Genomic DNA, 15,988 nt, shown 5'->3' on the forward strand with positions numbered 1-15,988 from the left:
GCCCATTCTCATTATTGTCTGTAAATTGTTAAAGATCCAAAATAAAAAAATAAACAAAAATAATTATAATTTTATTTTTTTTTTATAAATATTTAATTCTTTGATCAAAGCCACGTCGTTTTGACAAAATAATTACAAGCTTAGTAGTTTGATTAGTATTTATGTAACCACTCTTTAATTTACCATGTACAAGTAACAAACATTTGGAAATTGATGTATGTTGCAATAACTAAATAAAAGAAAAAAAAAATTTATATATATAAGAAATTAAATTAATGAAAAAATTGATGTATGTTTCTATTTACTTGGTTATTTTTGGATGTACTCTTCTACTCTTAAACTAAAAGCCCAAAATCATAGCTTTTTAAAGCTGTTTAATAAATTAAAAGATTACATTATAAATGGTATTTAATTTGACACATAAATTCGTAATTAGTAATTATGTTTTGTATTAGGAAACCTCATATATTCCTTATTTCTTGCGTGTCAAGAAAACAAGTTTGCTTAACCCAATTGAGTTTTGCTTGAGAATTGACACAAATTCTTTATTTGAGCAATTTCCCGTCTCTGGTATCAATTTTGGTCTAAAATTGGTTGCTTATATATAAGCCGGCCTTTTTTCTTTTTTCTTTTTTTGTTTCTTTTTCCACGTCCTTTTAGAATTTATATATTTATTGCAAGGGAAGCTCATCAATCCTTTTAGAAATTAACCTAAAGAAATTATAATCAATATTTATTCTCTCTGGTACCTCTCCAGCGGCGCAACAAAAAGATTAATGGAGCATAATAATGAGAAAAATAGAAGAATATAGAGGATTATACAAGGGCAGAGAGGATGTGATACTGAAGGATATAATCGAAAAAAATACTCGAGAGGGTTCCATTCAGAGATCTTGCAAGGTTCAATTGTGTTTGCAAGTCATGGTCGAACTCCATAATACCAAAAGTAAAGGAAACTATTACTAGTTGTAGCAAACTCATAGTTTCATCTTCTCATGAAATTCAGATGGTAGATCATGAAGCAGCCGCATCATCATTCGTCAAACAAGCTTCCTTTTCCAATAAAAGAATCAGGTCAGATTGTAGATGAATACAACAATACTAATCCTCCGATAGGATTTCATGATGACTTTTTATCCTACCCCATTTATTGGATTTGGTATGATAATGGTAGTAATGATTATAAGATTGTGAAAACATTTTTATATGAAATAATGATTTATTCGCTGACAACAAATACTTGGAGACATTTGGTAAAAACACCCATTTATAAATATGTATAAATATAGAATGGATGATCCTAACATTGCCACCTTCATGAATGGAGCTCTATACTGACCTGTGACGGATAAGAAATCTCTTGTGCATCGCATTCTTCGGATAGAATTAGCAAATGAGAAACATAGTAGGGCTCCACCACCTTCTGATGTTGACTGGGAAGTTGAATCAAAGTTGATTGTTTTAGGAGGAAACAAGCTCTGTGCATATCAGAACCACGTTGGAAGAGTGTTTGAAATGTGGGTTTTGATAGAAGAAGAAGAAGATGATGATGATTCGGAAAGTAGACAAGTGAAATGGACAAAGTTGATGAGCATTGAATATTGGGAACAAGTGCAGTCTGTAATATCCATGGCACCATTAATGTTGTTGACCCCCTTACATTTTAGAAGGAATGGCGAAGTACTTTCAAGAATGAGAAAGAATGGAGGCTTGTGTCTTTATAATCCCAAACAGAAAATTTTTAAATGGTTTGAGATTTTGGAGAATATCAAAGACTGACAATATGAATGCCTACATATGATCTCGACCAAGCTGATTTAATTACTTTAAGGGGAGATCAAATTAAGACTAGTAATATATACTGCCTTCATATCAATATTTACTTTATGGTTTTAAATTTTAATATAGAGGAAAAAATAAATAAGTAAATAATAGAGTAAGGGCCTGTTTGTTTGGCCATTGGTTTTTAATAGAACAAAAAGTTATTTTCAGTTGTTTACGAAAAAAGTACTCATAATTTAGGTTAATTTAATTAGGTCATCTTTAATGCAGCTTCCACCTTTCCATGAAGGGCAAGTTACTCTACATATCTTCCTTTCCATGAAGGGCAAGTTACTCTACATATCTTTGATTTTAACCCTTGTAGATAATAGGTGTGATTGCTCATGCCATATGGTTCATGTTATCTTTGACATTATACAATGAAGGCCTTTGATTATGCCTTCAATGAAGTTCTGAAAAAAGCTTTAATTTGTTTAGCTTTTGCTATTTAGTTTGGTAGATATAAATATTAAGGGATTCTATTGAGCAATTTGCAAACTCATCAAATATTAACAGATTATAGTGTGAAAGTAGGTTGTTATTGTCATATATTACTACGCTTTTTGAATGGCTATTTTTTATTTATTTATTTATTTCTAAAAAAAATTTGGGTAAACTTTTGAATGGCTATTTGTTTGATAAAGAATGGTCAAGCCTTCCATATTCACTCATAATATGGAATGAGCTGTTTGTTTTCTTAGAGTAAAGGATTCACTGTATATTTATGGTTGTCAACTTGGGACTTTATTAAATGGGTGCAGGCCGTCTCAAGCAATTTTGAGGCCCTAGGCAGAGAAAAATATTTGCGGCCTTAATATTTTTTTAAAAAAAAATTAAATATTAGTTTTTTAAAAAGTAGATTTTTATATAAAATTTAATTTTTTAATTTTTTGAGATGCAAAATTATTAATTAAATTTTTATATTCAAATTTCGATAATAAATCATTTTCAATTGATAAAATTACCAAATTATTTAATATTTCTTAACATATTGTTGAACGTAAACAAGATTTTATTAATTTTAATTTTGAAAAACTTCTTTCTCTGAAGCTATACTAACAGGTGTTGTCAATAGTATTCTATAAGCTATCCATGCATTAGGAAAAGAATTTAATTTTTTTATAAAGTTTAATATCTCAAGTGCTGTTTTTAAATCAGAATTTATTATTTCTTTTAAAACTTTTAGTTTTGAAAATAAATATAAACCATCAATATCAAATAACATGTCATGTTTTAAAAAATTTTCAAGATGCAAACATTTTTCTTTTAGAAAATTATCTTCAAGCAATTTTAATTTTTCTACATCATACAAAAAACCAAAATTATTTTCATATATCTTAAACTGTTCAACCCTAATTTGAAATGAAAAAATAGCATGATCAACTATATAATTGAAATAATTAATTTTAAAGATTCTTCAGATGAAAGTTTCACCTCATTAGTTTCATTCTCATCAAATTCTTTTTTTCTTCTAATTACACGTTTTTCACGAAATTTTGGTTCTACATTCATTTCATTAGCAATCTCTTTAGCACAAATCATAGCAGATGTGAACCCATTTTCTCTATAATCATTAAAAAATGAAATAAAACATTTTAGCTGATCTAATGCAATGGCAATATCCATATCTTTATGTTGTAAAAATTTACTAACAGTGTTAATTGCAAACAATATATCATACCAAATAATCATACCTAATAAAAATTTAAAATTTTCAATCTCATATGTTGCTAAAAAAAATCGCTTCATTTTTTGGTTTAGGATCATCACTAGCTTATGCTAGTTGATATAAAGCATCTCTTATTTGTGGAGCTTGATATTTTATTGCTTTAACATTTTCAAGACGACTTTCCCAACGTGTTTGTGACAATGGTTTAAGAGTTAAATTAGAAACATAATCTTGTAAAATTTTCCATCTTTTTGTAGAAGAAGAAAATAATGAGTATATACGTTGTGTCACACCAAAAAATGTTATAGCACTAGGACAAGAATTAGCCATGTCACAAAGCACTAAATTAAGACTATGACATCCACATGGTGTATAAAAAGGTTTAGAATTTATATCTAACAATCTCTTTTGTACGCCTTGTTGTTTACCTTTCATATTAGACCCATTATCACATCCTTGTCCTCTTATATCATTTATATCAAGTTTAAAATTTTTTATTGCACTAATAAGTATATCAAAAAGACATTTATCATCCACTTTTAAAAATTTTTAAAAATACTATTCTATTTTGATTGGATTTATTGAAATATCTACACATCTTAATATAAGAGACATTTGTTCTTGATAACTTATATCTGAGGTACAATCAAGTATAACTTAAAAGTATTTTGCTTCTTTTATTTTTTTAATTATAATATTTTTTATTTCTAATCCTAATATATTTATTAACTCATTTTGTATGTTATGACCAAGGTAATGATTATGAATTTCACTATTTTGAATATGTTTAAGGTGTTCTTGCATTATAGGATCAAATTCTGCAATCATTTCAATTAAACTTAAAAAATTTCCATTGTTATCTAAATAAATCTTCTCATTTGTGCCACAAAATGCCAAATTATTTTTTGCAAGATTTTTAACTACAGCAATAATTCTTACTAATACATTCCTCCAATGCTCTTTTTCCTTGTTTATCTTTTATTGTAAATTTTGATTAATAGTTTTATTTTTAAGTAATCTCATTTCAATATCAAACCAAATATTCATATTTATAATATGTTCACTGCTTGTTTCATGACTTTTAAGCTTGGCACTAAGATTTTTCCAATCTTGACATCCTTCGTTTGCTAATTGAATTATAGTTGATTTTTGACTAAATAATTTACAACAAAAGCAAAATACTTTACCTAATTCTTTTGAATATACTAGCCATCTCCTATCATGTTTTTCTCCATTTGGTAATTTTTGAATGTAATGAATAGTAGAATAGTGTCTAAAATTGTCATCATGTGGAAAACATAAATTAGTGTCTCCAATTGGACCTTTTTCAACCAATAAATCTATTAAATTTGTATTTACATTTTCCCATTGTGCTGGATCATATATTTTTTTAACAATAGTTTCATCAATATCATTAAAATTTTTATCTTCTTGATCAACTAATTCATCTTCTTCTAAATTATTATTATCTTCTTCGTTAATATTAATATTTGGTGAATTAGATTTATGATTATTAGAAAGTTCTTGACATATTTCTTTTTGTCCTAATAAAGTATTATCTTCTAGTGAAAATTCAATTGTTTTTTCATTTAAATTTTCAATTGATTTTTCTGAGTTTTGATTTTTAGTGTTAGTAATAAACCTATTAAGTGCTCTTTTTTGAAATTGAACAAATTCTTCTGTTTTTCTTTTTTTCATACATTTTGGATATCTAGACTCATATTTTCTAGTAGACATATTTATATTCAAATAATAGAAAATATAGATTCCTAATGTTTCATCAAAATTAAAATGATTAAAATTAAAGAAGCAATAAAACCTGATTTATGCCTTATACTTTCAATTTGATGATACTTTAAAATCTGACACTGTTATCTGCATGAATATGATAAAAGAATAAATAAATATTAACTTTTATTTAGATTAATTAAAATAAGCATCTAGGAGAATAATTTGCCAAAATTAAAAACACCATGTAAGGATTCAAATCCAATCAATTTAGTTGAATAAAAGATATAAAAAAAACAAAAACAAAAAACACAAAATACAGAACAAAACCGTGAGCTATATATATATATATATATATATAAGAACAATAAGAATGATTAGTAAATAACATCATTATGAATTCATATAAAATAATATATATATATATATATATAATATATGAGGAGAATGAATGTAAATTTATTAAAATAAATAAAAACCAACAAGCTTACCTTTAATTTTGGGGCCTTCTGGATTAAAATTGCAATTATGTATGTTGAGTATCAAAGATTAAACAACTATGAAAGATGAGTGAATAAGAAGAGATTAGTAAATGAAAAGAGAATAAAGGAAGTTAGCAAGAGAAAAAAACACATAAACTCTGTAAAAACAGGAATGAGTATTTAATATGTGTTTTTTTTTTTTATCATTACAATCTAATTAATTATAGAAATAAAATATAAAAAAATTTCAATTAAACTTTATTAGTATTTTTTTCCAAAAGTAAAAATAATTATAGATAATTATAGTAATAAATAATCAATTAAAGATAATTTAAAATCCTAACAATAACCAACTTCTTATATTTCCAAAATAAATTAATAATAATATTTATTTAATAAATATTTATGTATATATAATATAAAAAATATATTTTTTGAAGGCCCCAATAAAATGGGGGCTAGGCCTATGCCTTAGTGGCCTATGCCTTCAGCTGGCCTGAATGGGTGCTTATGTTTACTATGAAAAATAAATTGATGGTTCGTACAAAACCATTAATTTAAACAAAAAATTTAAAAAGAAAAATAATTTTATTAATTTAAACATGTGTTTGAAATATATTTGAAATGTTAAAAAAAAAAATCAAGCAAGGTCCATAATATATGCCGAGTCCATGCAACTCTTCACCATAAGCTGAAAAGAGCCCATCCTCCCCTAATATATTTGAAGAACTTTAACCTTTGCATCTCAATTACCGTCAACGAGTTAATGTTAATTTCATCACATTGGTCTATAAACAAAACTAATAATGTACCCCAAAAAAAAAAAAAAAAAAAAAAAAAAAACCCTTGAATCTGGAAATATACTCCATATGATGGATCGTACCAGACTTAAAGTCTCCAGCAACTTACAATTAACCAATAAAACAGTAAAAAGAACACACACACTAGTTCTCAGTTTTGGCAAACTAAAATTTGCATGTCTAGGATATATATAGTTATGTAAGTTAATATCATCCTCTCATATGGATAAAATAAATCAAGCCCAAGGACTTTCAACATTTTATTTAACGACAAATCTTAAGCTATCCAGAACTATGCGGTCTTATATGTGTCAATAAAATATATTATATGAGAGAATATTGATAGAAAATCGGTTCTTTGTAGTGTATGAAAAAGTGTATTACAATGACTTTTTAAATTAAAAATATATTCGGTAATCAATTTGGTATTCCTACTAATGATACCACAATACCTCATCATTTGATTCCTCTTTTTTTTTTTTCTTTGTTAGTATACTTAAATATATTATACTTGTATCTTTATTCTCTAATATGCCTTTGCTTCATAAATAATTCCCACCAAAAAGAAAACAATGGAAATTTTGTGTCATCTTTTTATTCCACCTCTTGTTATCTTACAAAAAAGAAAAAGCATCGTATTCTACTTTCAATAACCTAATATGGGTCATAGACTTGTTTAAATAGTCACCATGCGAAGTATCTCTCTTTAAAAGTTTAATCAAAATATTCACTGTGTCAACGAAAAATTTAATGGTGAATACTCACCAAGTTTCTTTCAAAAGCTATTTCCATTAGCCCTTTAAAAGGAAGGAAAATTTCATCAAAAAAAGCTGTTTCCTCGTATGCTCAGCGTTAGGGAAAAACTAATGGCTAAACAAGCCAATTGCAATGAATTACAGAAGCAAACTTTTATCATTTCAGCCCTTAGCAGACTCAGAAAGTCAATAATTGATTAAAACCAAATTTATACATCCTATTTTCTAAGAACCAGGATCTCAAATTCGCACCCCACCTCACATATCTCACAGATGATGCTTTAATATGTAGATGAGAACATGCTTCTTGAATTCCACCATGCAGTTTAGAAACCAAAAGGGATTATATATATATATATATATATATATATCCGTAAAGCAATTTTTTTTTTTTTTCCTTTTTTCAAAAGGGAAGGAACAAAAATCATAGTAACAGAGGTACTTATTACAGCTACTGGTGTCTCAAGGATATAAACAATTCCCTAAAATGAGATGGATTCATCATCTCTTACTTGGATGCTATAGTGACAGACAGGAAATCCTAAAAAGGGCAAGTGAGAAAAAAAAAAAAGTTGGTTTAAAGAGAAACTTCATTGATCTTTTTCAACTGTGGACGGAACCCAACAATGGATACACATATACAGATTAACTGAGATAAAACCATTACAGTTCTGACATCTTTCATCACTACAAAGGAATCTGGACACTTTGACCCCAAGCACTTCTTACCGGATGATTTTTTCTATTTCCTCTTTCCTGTGCCAATGGATAGGAGCTCAAAGCTTCGAAGTGCATCATCACGACTGCCTCTTGTGGCAGCAGCACGGCTAAATGATGTTGTTTTAGACTCAAACCCAGGTTGAACCCTTTGAGTTGTGGAGAGTCTACCACTGCTTGAGACCAGGCGGCTTGACCGATTATTCTCACTAGGCTCACCAGAGGAGCTTGGTCTGCTGCTTGATAAGACAGGCCTCTTCGAGGTACTACCATTACGGGAAGAACTCCGGGGTCTTTCAGAATCAGGTTTCTGTGGAAAAAAAAATTGCAGCAATCAAGAAATGAAGTGTATCAAGCCTCCATTCAAAAAAAATATTGCGTGTAAAAAACAAAGATGCACACAGTAAAGTGCTTGTAACTGACCACATCTTTGGATGATGGCACATCATCTGAAGATCTATGCCTGGAGTGTTCACCATGCAAACCATGTCCAGAGCCATTCCTCCTAACGAATGACTCAACTGCACCTGACAATCTGTCTTGCACCTGCTGTCTCACTGAAAAACGGAATGATTAGCATTTGAATGCTCAAAGGACTGTAATCCAACCATCAGCTAGAAATATACCTGTAGGCCTTTCAATTCCTTCTGCAGATGGTCCTGGGTTTAGAGCTGGCTTCCCACTTGGCTGATAAAGAAATACAAGAAAATAAGAAAACAAGAGAACCAATTTCATTGTGTGCCTAAATACATATTCACAAACATATACATATATATATATATATATAGAGAGAGAGAGAGAGATAAGGGAAAGTGCTCAAGAAATAAAGTACATACGCGTGATCTTGAACTGGAACCAATCTGCGGATACTTCAGTATGGTCCAATCAAAAACATAGTCAAATTGATACCCTGCACGAAAAATAATTGTCAGTTGTCACTCCTAGGGTTTACAGCTTTTGTAGAGCTCCACAATAATATTCATAATGAACTCACGGAAAATTAATATACCTGAGAGGAAAAAAATTAACGCTAGTCCTAAAAGAATACTACTTACCTTCTCGGATGAAAAGGTCCCGGAAAAGCCTCTTCAGATATGAATAATCTGGTTTGTCTTCGAACCGCAATGACCGACAGTAGTGGAAGTATGATGTGAATTCTGATGGATATGATTTGCACAGCACCTGTCAAGTACATCAGAATATACTACACATTCAGTTACCAATATCTAAAACGAAAATGCATGGAATAAGCATACACAAGGGGAATTCAACAGATGATCATATGAGACCAACTGTTCTGTGATGACTAAGATGACCTTAAACAACAATAGAAGAAATAGATATACCTCTATGGGAGTAAGCATCTTCTTTTCACTAATCTTATCATACTTCTGCTTCTTAGTGCCTGCTTTCAAGCCCTGCCAGGGAAGGCTGGGACATAAATTCATATATATTAGCAACATAATAAACTTGAACAATAAAATAAGTAGATAAAATGATGATAATAAGCATGTTAGACATGTATTCAACCTTCCCCTCAAAAAATACATAAGCACATAACCAAGAGACTCTAAATCATCTCTTCTGCTTTGCTCTGCATAAAAAGTAATATCATAATTAGATACAATCTGTAGTTTGTTGTATTTAAAATAGGAAAGATAGAAGATAAACTCCATCTTGAAATATTAGCCATAGTGAGGCAGCTCACCAACTCCAAGGTGAGTGTTAACACTTGCATAGCGAGCTGTTCCTGTAAGATTCTTGTTTTCCCTGACACATACAACGCAATTACCATTCAATTTAAAGAGATAGTGAATAGAGCCTATTTTACCTCAAAATAGGTTTTAAAATTTACAGGAAAATATGAAAAAGAAAAATTTAGAGCACATACTAACTACAGTGGTTGGGCTGGGCCCAAAATGCATGAGAACACGACAACAAAAGACATTGTAATGAAAGATTAAACCTTGAAATATAAATGAAGGATCCAGACATTCATAGTAATTCAGTAAAGCATAATAAAACTGGAAAATAAACAGCTCATAAGAATCGGAATGGAAAATGCCATCCCTATTGGCTGGTAAGTCACCAAACATATCAAACATTACACTGGACAAAACAATCCATTCAACATAAATGTCATTCTCTTCAGAATGCCAAAATAGTACACAATGTTGATTCTTCCCAACTTAGGCTACAAATAAACAATATTAACAAACCATACATAGACAAACACTCCTCCCAACTTTCACTTTCTCCATTTTAAACATATAACGCCATTTTAAACATATAACTAAACAGCAAATATGAAGTCATGCCTGCACAACCAGAGTCCATCCGAAACAAGCATATAAGTGAAAATTCAAAAATAAATGTGCATGAATCTACACATGAGAAGGCCTGGAGGGTTATGTCAGATAGGGTCAAGTTCCAATACACAATTTACTGTTCAGCCACAGGGTAACAAATGCACCCAGTGAGTCGCAAGAAAACATAAGACTAGAGCATAATTATATATCTGATACCTGTATGGTATGTGCTTGTGCGTCTGAAGATCCCTATACTTTTTTGCAAGACCATAATCTATGATATATACCTGTAGTAACAACAGTAAAAAACAACAGTTATCCTGTTCCAAAGGTATGTTGTAAAATTAATCAAAACTTAGTGAGTAGCGTGATGAGTTGAATATAATGCCATGTAACTTTGCAATGCCTATGTCATAGTCATATTACAATAAATTAAAATTGAAGTTACCCCTATTTGTTCCCTACTTTACACTTCTCTCAATACAGGTGCTCAGGCTTCCACACATTGATGTAACCCTCCATCCCACACCAGCTTTGCTTGAACTAACAACATTCAAGTATTGACTACACAGTCAATAACCATTTTCTTAACTTCCCAACATCCCATACCAGCACACCACTTACACACTCAACTTCTTATATCCCATTCTGATTCTACAGAAATTGGATTAAATATTTATTCTTTTATGAATGCACTCAATATCAGAGAATTTCAAATATCATTTTATAGAACACTTAATTCTATGTACTCATATAATAGAATGAATTTCGTCTAAACTTCACTTTCCTAGAACAATTAAGTGCAAGTTTGAGACATTCACTCACATTTTTTAGTGTTAGGACATATTGAATGAAAAATGAGAGTTCTTCAATTTTATTTTATTTTATTTTATTTTTGGTGGCTATACCAGGGACTTCATCGTAGAGAAGTTAGTGGACATGTGCCACTAGGCTATCCATGCAGGGACTACAAAAAAGACTAGCTGCATGTCCTTGTTTAATAAGGCTACATTAAAACTACCCTCAAATTAGATAAAAACAACAATATACAATCTTAAACGTTTTGAACATAAACTACATTCATAAATTGCAACAAATATTATGAAACCCAAATTATCTTATATCAAAGTCGTTGAAAATGATGAAACTGAGAGCAGGGATAATTTTCATAACTTATGCATCAAGAAAACATATAAGATGCCTGCAAAAAGGCTCTCCATAATTAAGAAATCTTATTTTTCCTTTTTATTTGTAAATGATTTTTATTCTACATAAAAATCAAATTTTGAACATCCAGAACTCAAACATAATGTTCTTTGACAGAATTAATTGGTTCAGAATAAATAATAATAGAAAAGTTCAGATGCATTCCTGAAGTACAGCAAAAGAATAAAGAAAGCACACTTCAAACAGAGTGTCTTACTATACCTGATTAGCTTTGCGCCCTAGACCCATCAAAAAGTTGTCGGGCTTTATATCACGGTGAAGGAAACCCCGTGAGTGCATGTACTCAACCCTGTTAATCTGCGTAAAATAGTAGAGGGTAGAAACAAGAGCAAGGCAACATTAACAGCATAAAATATTTCTTTAAGCAATAGCTAACTTACTAACTGATCTGCAAGCATTAAGACTGTTTTCAGAGAGAACTTCCGATTGCAATAGTTAAAGAGGTCTTCAAGGCTTGGCCCGAGAAGGTCAATAACCATGACATTATACTCACCCTCAACTCCGAACCACTTGAGATGGGGAATACCAGCTTCACATAAAAAAGTAAAAACAAATACAGTAGTCAATACTCAATACACAGCCTTGGTTTTACGGAATAGATAGTTACATGGAATCATACAGAAACATAATTATATGTGAGGAAACCTACTTCCTCCTTGAAGAAGCATGTACAGTTTAGACTCATAGTGAAGCTGCGGATGCTTGGTCTTCACTGATTCCTGTGATGAGAAAACAAGATAATATAACAAGTCGCTCTAAAATTTTACTACTGGTATTGCATACAAGAGAAGCCATTTCTAAAAATTGTATGACAACAGGAGTAAAATGAAGCCAGGAAACTCATCCTTACACCAACTACACAGATGATATTTACCCTAACATCGAACAAGAAGCAGCTAAAGCTCCACATCACAATCAAAAAGCAAAAAAATAAAAAAAATAAAAAAAATAAAAAAATAAAAAAAAAATCCAAGAAAGCTATACATCAATGGATCTATTGATTTCATCTTCCAAAGCAAAATTCCAGAGCAAATAGTATAGAATCATGTAAACAAGACGAAATCAGTGAGGCAAAACTCATGATGGCTAACCAAAATGCTAGCTCTGGGTATTTGAATATTAAAATATGTAAGAAATCACATAACGAAAATGTTCACCAAAATCACTACTTGCTCATAAGGTAGTTTGGACGCAAATAAATTGGCAAGCTAAATTAGAATTTAGATATTAAAAAAACCCAACAGATTCTCCAATCCATACATAAAAACTTTTCCTTTTCTTTTCGCTAGGATACAAATACCTGTTAAATGACTTAATATTCACAATAACCACTCAAACTCAATCCAACAAATTTCTAATTAACCCGACACGAGAACAATTTCTCACTAAGTAACAGATTTTCTTTTAAGACACAACAGTTCAAATTCAATCAAGGAATTAACAGATTTCCCCTAGAAGGCTAGAAATTTAAAATGCGAAACAAAAACCAAAAACAACATGAAGCCCCAACTTACCAGCTTGACAGCCACTTCTTCTCCACTTTGCACATTAATTCCTGGAAAAAATCAAACCAAATCATCATGATCTCAAACAACCAAAAAAACCCACAAGACAATAAAAGTGAAACGAGCAAAAAAAAAAAAAATTTGCGACTCTTGGACATATGACAGAGTCACATTTAATTGCATACCCAAATAAAGCTCGCCAAAGGATCCACTGCCGATCTTCCTCCCCAGCTTAAACTTTCCACCGATAACATGCTCCATGATCTAATCAAATATTTACACCACACCCAAACCCCACTTCACCTTCCAAGTAATAATACAATTCGAATCCAATCCACACACCCCTACACTATGATCTAGAATTTGTTTTACCTCTAATCAAAAAGCGCATAGCCGATCTGCCCAAAATTCCTATTCCGGTAAAGATTTGAGCTTGCAGTACAACCTCAGATCCATCAAATTCCCGAAAAAAGTAGAATGATCCAAAACCTATATTCTATGAATCAAAGCTAAAATAGGAATGCTTATACTATTTAGTTTTCTAAAAGGAAAAAATATGATACAGGATTTAAAACTCTCAAACCAAAAATAAAAAAAACACCCAACAAACAGTAAACCCAAAACAATGTTTTTGGGTCATCAAAAGGAACTTCCTTGGCCAAAAACTATGGGAGATAAAGAATGTGAACAAAAAAGAAAGAGGGGTTTTTTCTTCAAATGGGAAATTATTAAGGAGGTAAAGATTTCAGCTTGCTAAAAGAATGGGAAACTGGGAACTTTTAAGTCAGAGAAGGAATCTAATGCCTGCGATTTTCACGGCAAAGAAAATTATAAAAACACGAATTAGAAAAATACAGAGTCGGTGAAGATCTTTGGATCTGGGACAAAAGGACGGCAAATGAGTTTTCTCGGAAAATAAAAAAGAAAAAAAAAGTTCAATTTTTTTCTCGAGAAAATATTTTCCAGGTTCTAGGAAAATAACGATGAAAGATTAAAAATTAGATAAAGAGAGCGAGAGAGAGAGAAGAGGGAACTCAGGGGAGGTGGTGGGAGAGAAAACAGAGGGAAATGGATGAGAATGTGGATGATTGAGGAAGAAAAAGGCTGGATGATATTATTATTATTATTATTATTTTCTTTTTATTATTATTTTTATATAATAATAAAAAAAATTAAAATTAAAAAATAAAAAATAAAAATTGGATTATAAAAAATTAGGAGTGCAGGTTGCGTCCAACTCTTCTAGGAGCACTCCGTGACTTGAACTCCACTTTTTAATAGTAGCATTCCCCAAGTGTGTAATCACACACGTGTGTTAAATTTGGCACGTGCGAACTCAGGAGCCCTTTCTATATGTTTTGTGGGTCACACTTTGAAATAACAAAAAGGTAAAGTTTTAATGCTGTAATTGGACAAAAACACCCTTCAATCACACCCCAAAATAATAGTAATAATAAACAAATTGAATATTTTATTATTTAAAGAATAATAAAAACCTATTAGCCACAAATAGTATCAATTATAATGCAATGCAAGACCTACAACTTTCATGTCACATATATTAATAAGTGGTGCATGTTACCCATAGACCAATCATGACTAAAAAAGACCATCCAACCCAAAAATAATAATAATAATAATAATAATTATTGCTATAGGAATGTAATTGATTTGAAATAAAACTAGGCAAACTCAAATATTTTAGTCTAAATTTAATTTATATGACAATTTTAATATATTTTCCCACTTTTATTTGATTGGGCGTTGAAGTGTGGTCGTATTGTATGTTTTAAGCTCGTATGTATATACAAAGGAATTAGGGACAGACAAAGATCCATGAAAAATCAGCATTACAAATTTCAATTTGAGGGCTGAAATATATATATATATATATATATATACATATGTGGTTTTAATCTATACATATGGAATGCTTTGTCTTATTATAATCAAGATGAAAAAAAAAAAAAAAAAGTCTTGGACTCTTGGTGAGACTAAATTGGGTTTCTATAATAGATGAAAACAAATACACTTCTATAGTAAATTGGGATATATTCTCTTTCATTTCCCAAGATTATATATATATATATATTTCCCACATAAAATCCTATTTTTTAACGTGTACACAACACCTTTTTAATTTATTTACCCAAAAAAAAAAAAACAGCTTTTTAATTTTGTCTACTTTACCTTATTATTCTTTTATCTAACTTTATTCTATAACTTCAATATCTTGATTGTTGTTTTGAAATTGATTAGGGTGTTGTAATTTATAACATGTTTGTCATAAAAAAAAAAATCTAACATTTATTAAATCGATTTTATATACATATAAATATAAAAAATATTGATGGTTCATTTAAATAGACAAAAAGCACGATCTAAATGATTATTACAACCTATCAACAAATTTAAGATATAGTCTATTTATGCTAAAGAGTGTGACAAACTCTAAAAAGACGGAAGCTGAAAATGCCTTGATACCGAATAAACTCAACAAACTCATATTAATATGGAATCTAACAAACAAATTGATACCCAAATCAAAGTCAAAGACTCAAAAAAAAAAAAATTTGGAAAATGAGAAAAATAGTGAGTAGGAGCTAACTTGTCTCACTTTCATTGCACTGCCTAGCCTTTTTAAAAGTGGACAAATTGTATAGAAAATTCTCTCTTTTTTTATTGTTATTTTTTTATTATTATTATTTTTTTTTAAAGAAAGGAGCTAAAACGATGAGAAGGAGGTTGGCCCAATAAATCATTACAGGTTATAACATGGAGAGTGTAAATAAATCTAAAGAGTAAAAAAAAAAAAAAAAAAAAAAAAAGGAATAAATATTAAATGGACGTTTGTCTGTATGCATCTCACGGTATTGAACTGTAGCTTTCATTAGCTCACAAACAGAGAAATAGTTGGTAATTGATTTGACCTAAACAATATTTATTGGGGGGTATGTGGACCAATGGTAGACCCA

General features: G+C 30.2%; 1 protein-coding gene across 1 annotated transcript; it reads right to left on the bottom strand.

Annotated features, from left to right (window-relative positions):
- Positions 1-7,580: 7,580 nt before the first annotated feature.
- On the bottom strand, positions 7,581-14,117 carry LOC107422879 (casein kinase 1-like protein 10). Its single transcript, XM_025075688.3, has 14 exons — positions 13,199-14,117; positions 13,023-13,063; positions 12,158-12,227; positions 11,889-12,037; positions 11,710-11,805; positions 10,498-10,568; positions 9,681-9,742; positions 9,503-9,566; positions 9,319-9,403; positions 9,028-9,154; positions 8,809-8,882; positions 8,599-8,659; positions 8,396-8,529; positions 7,581-8,282 (listed from the first exon to the last, which is right to left on the bottom strand). Exons 1-14 carry the CDS (start codon positions 13,272-13,274, stop codon positions 7,998-8,000), a joined length of 1,395 nt encoding a protein of 464 aa, XP_024931456.3. The 5' UTR covers positions 13,275-14,117; the 3' UTR covers positions 7,581-7,997.
- Between the last annotated feature and the right edge of the window lie 1,871 nt (positions 14,118-15,988).

The sequence above is a fragment of the Ziziphus jujuba genome, chromosome 3, assembly GCF_031755915.1.
Source record: "Ziziphus jujuba cultivar Dongzao chromosome 3, ASM3175591v1".
Taxonomy (NCBI): Eukaryota; Viridiplantae; Streptophyta; class Magnoliopsida; order Rosales; family Rhamnaceae; genus Ziziphus; species Ziziphus jujuba.

Excerpts from the sequence above, each read along its gene's own strand:
- LOC107422879 (XM_025075688.3), bottom strand. The coding sequence starts at position 13,274 with ATGGAGCATGTTATCGGTGGAAAGTTTAAGCTGGGGAGGAAGATCGGC. Across the intron at positions 8,660-8,808 it reads GTTCCAGTTCAAGATCACGC|CCAAGTGGGAAGCCAGCTCT; the intron begins GTATGTACTTTA and ends TTTCTTTATCAG. Across the intron at positions 8,530-8,598 it reads AGGAATTGAAAGGCCTACAG|TGAGACAGCAGGTGCAAGAC; the intron begins GTATATTTCTAG and ends TCCGTTTTTCAG.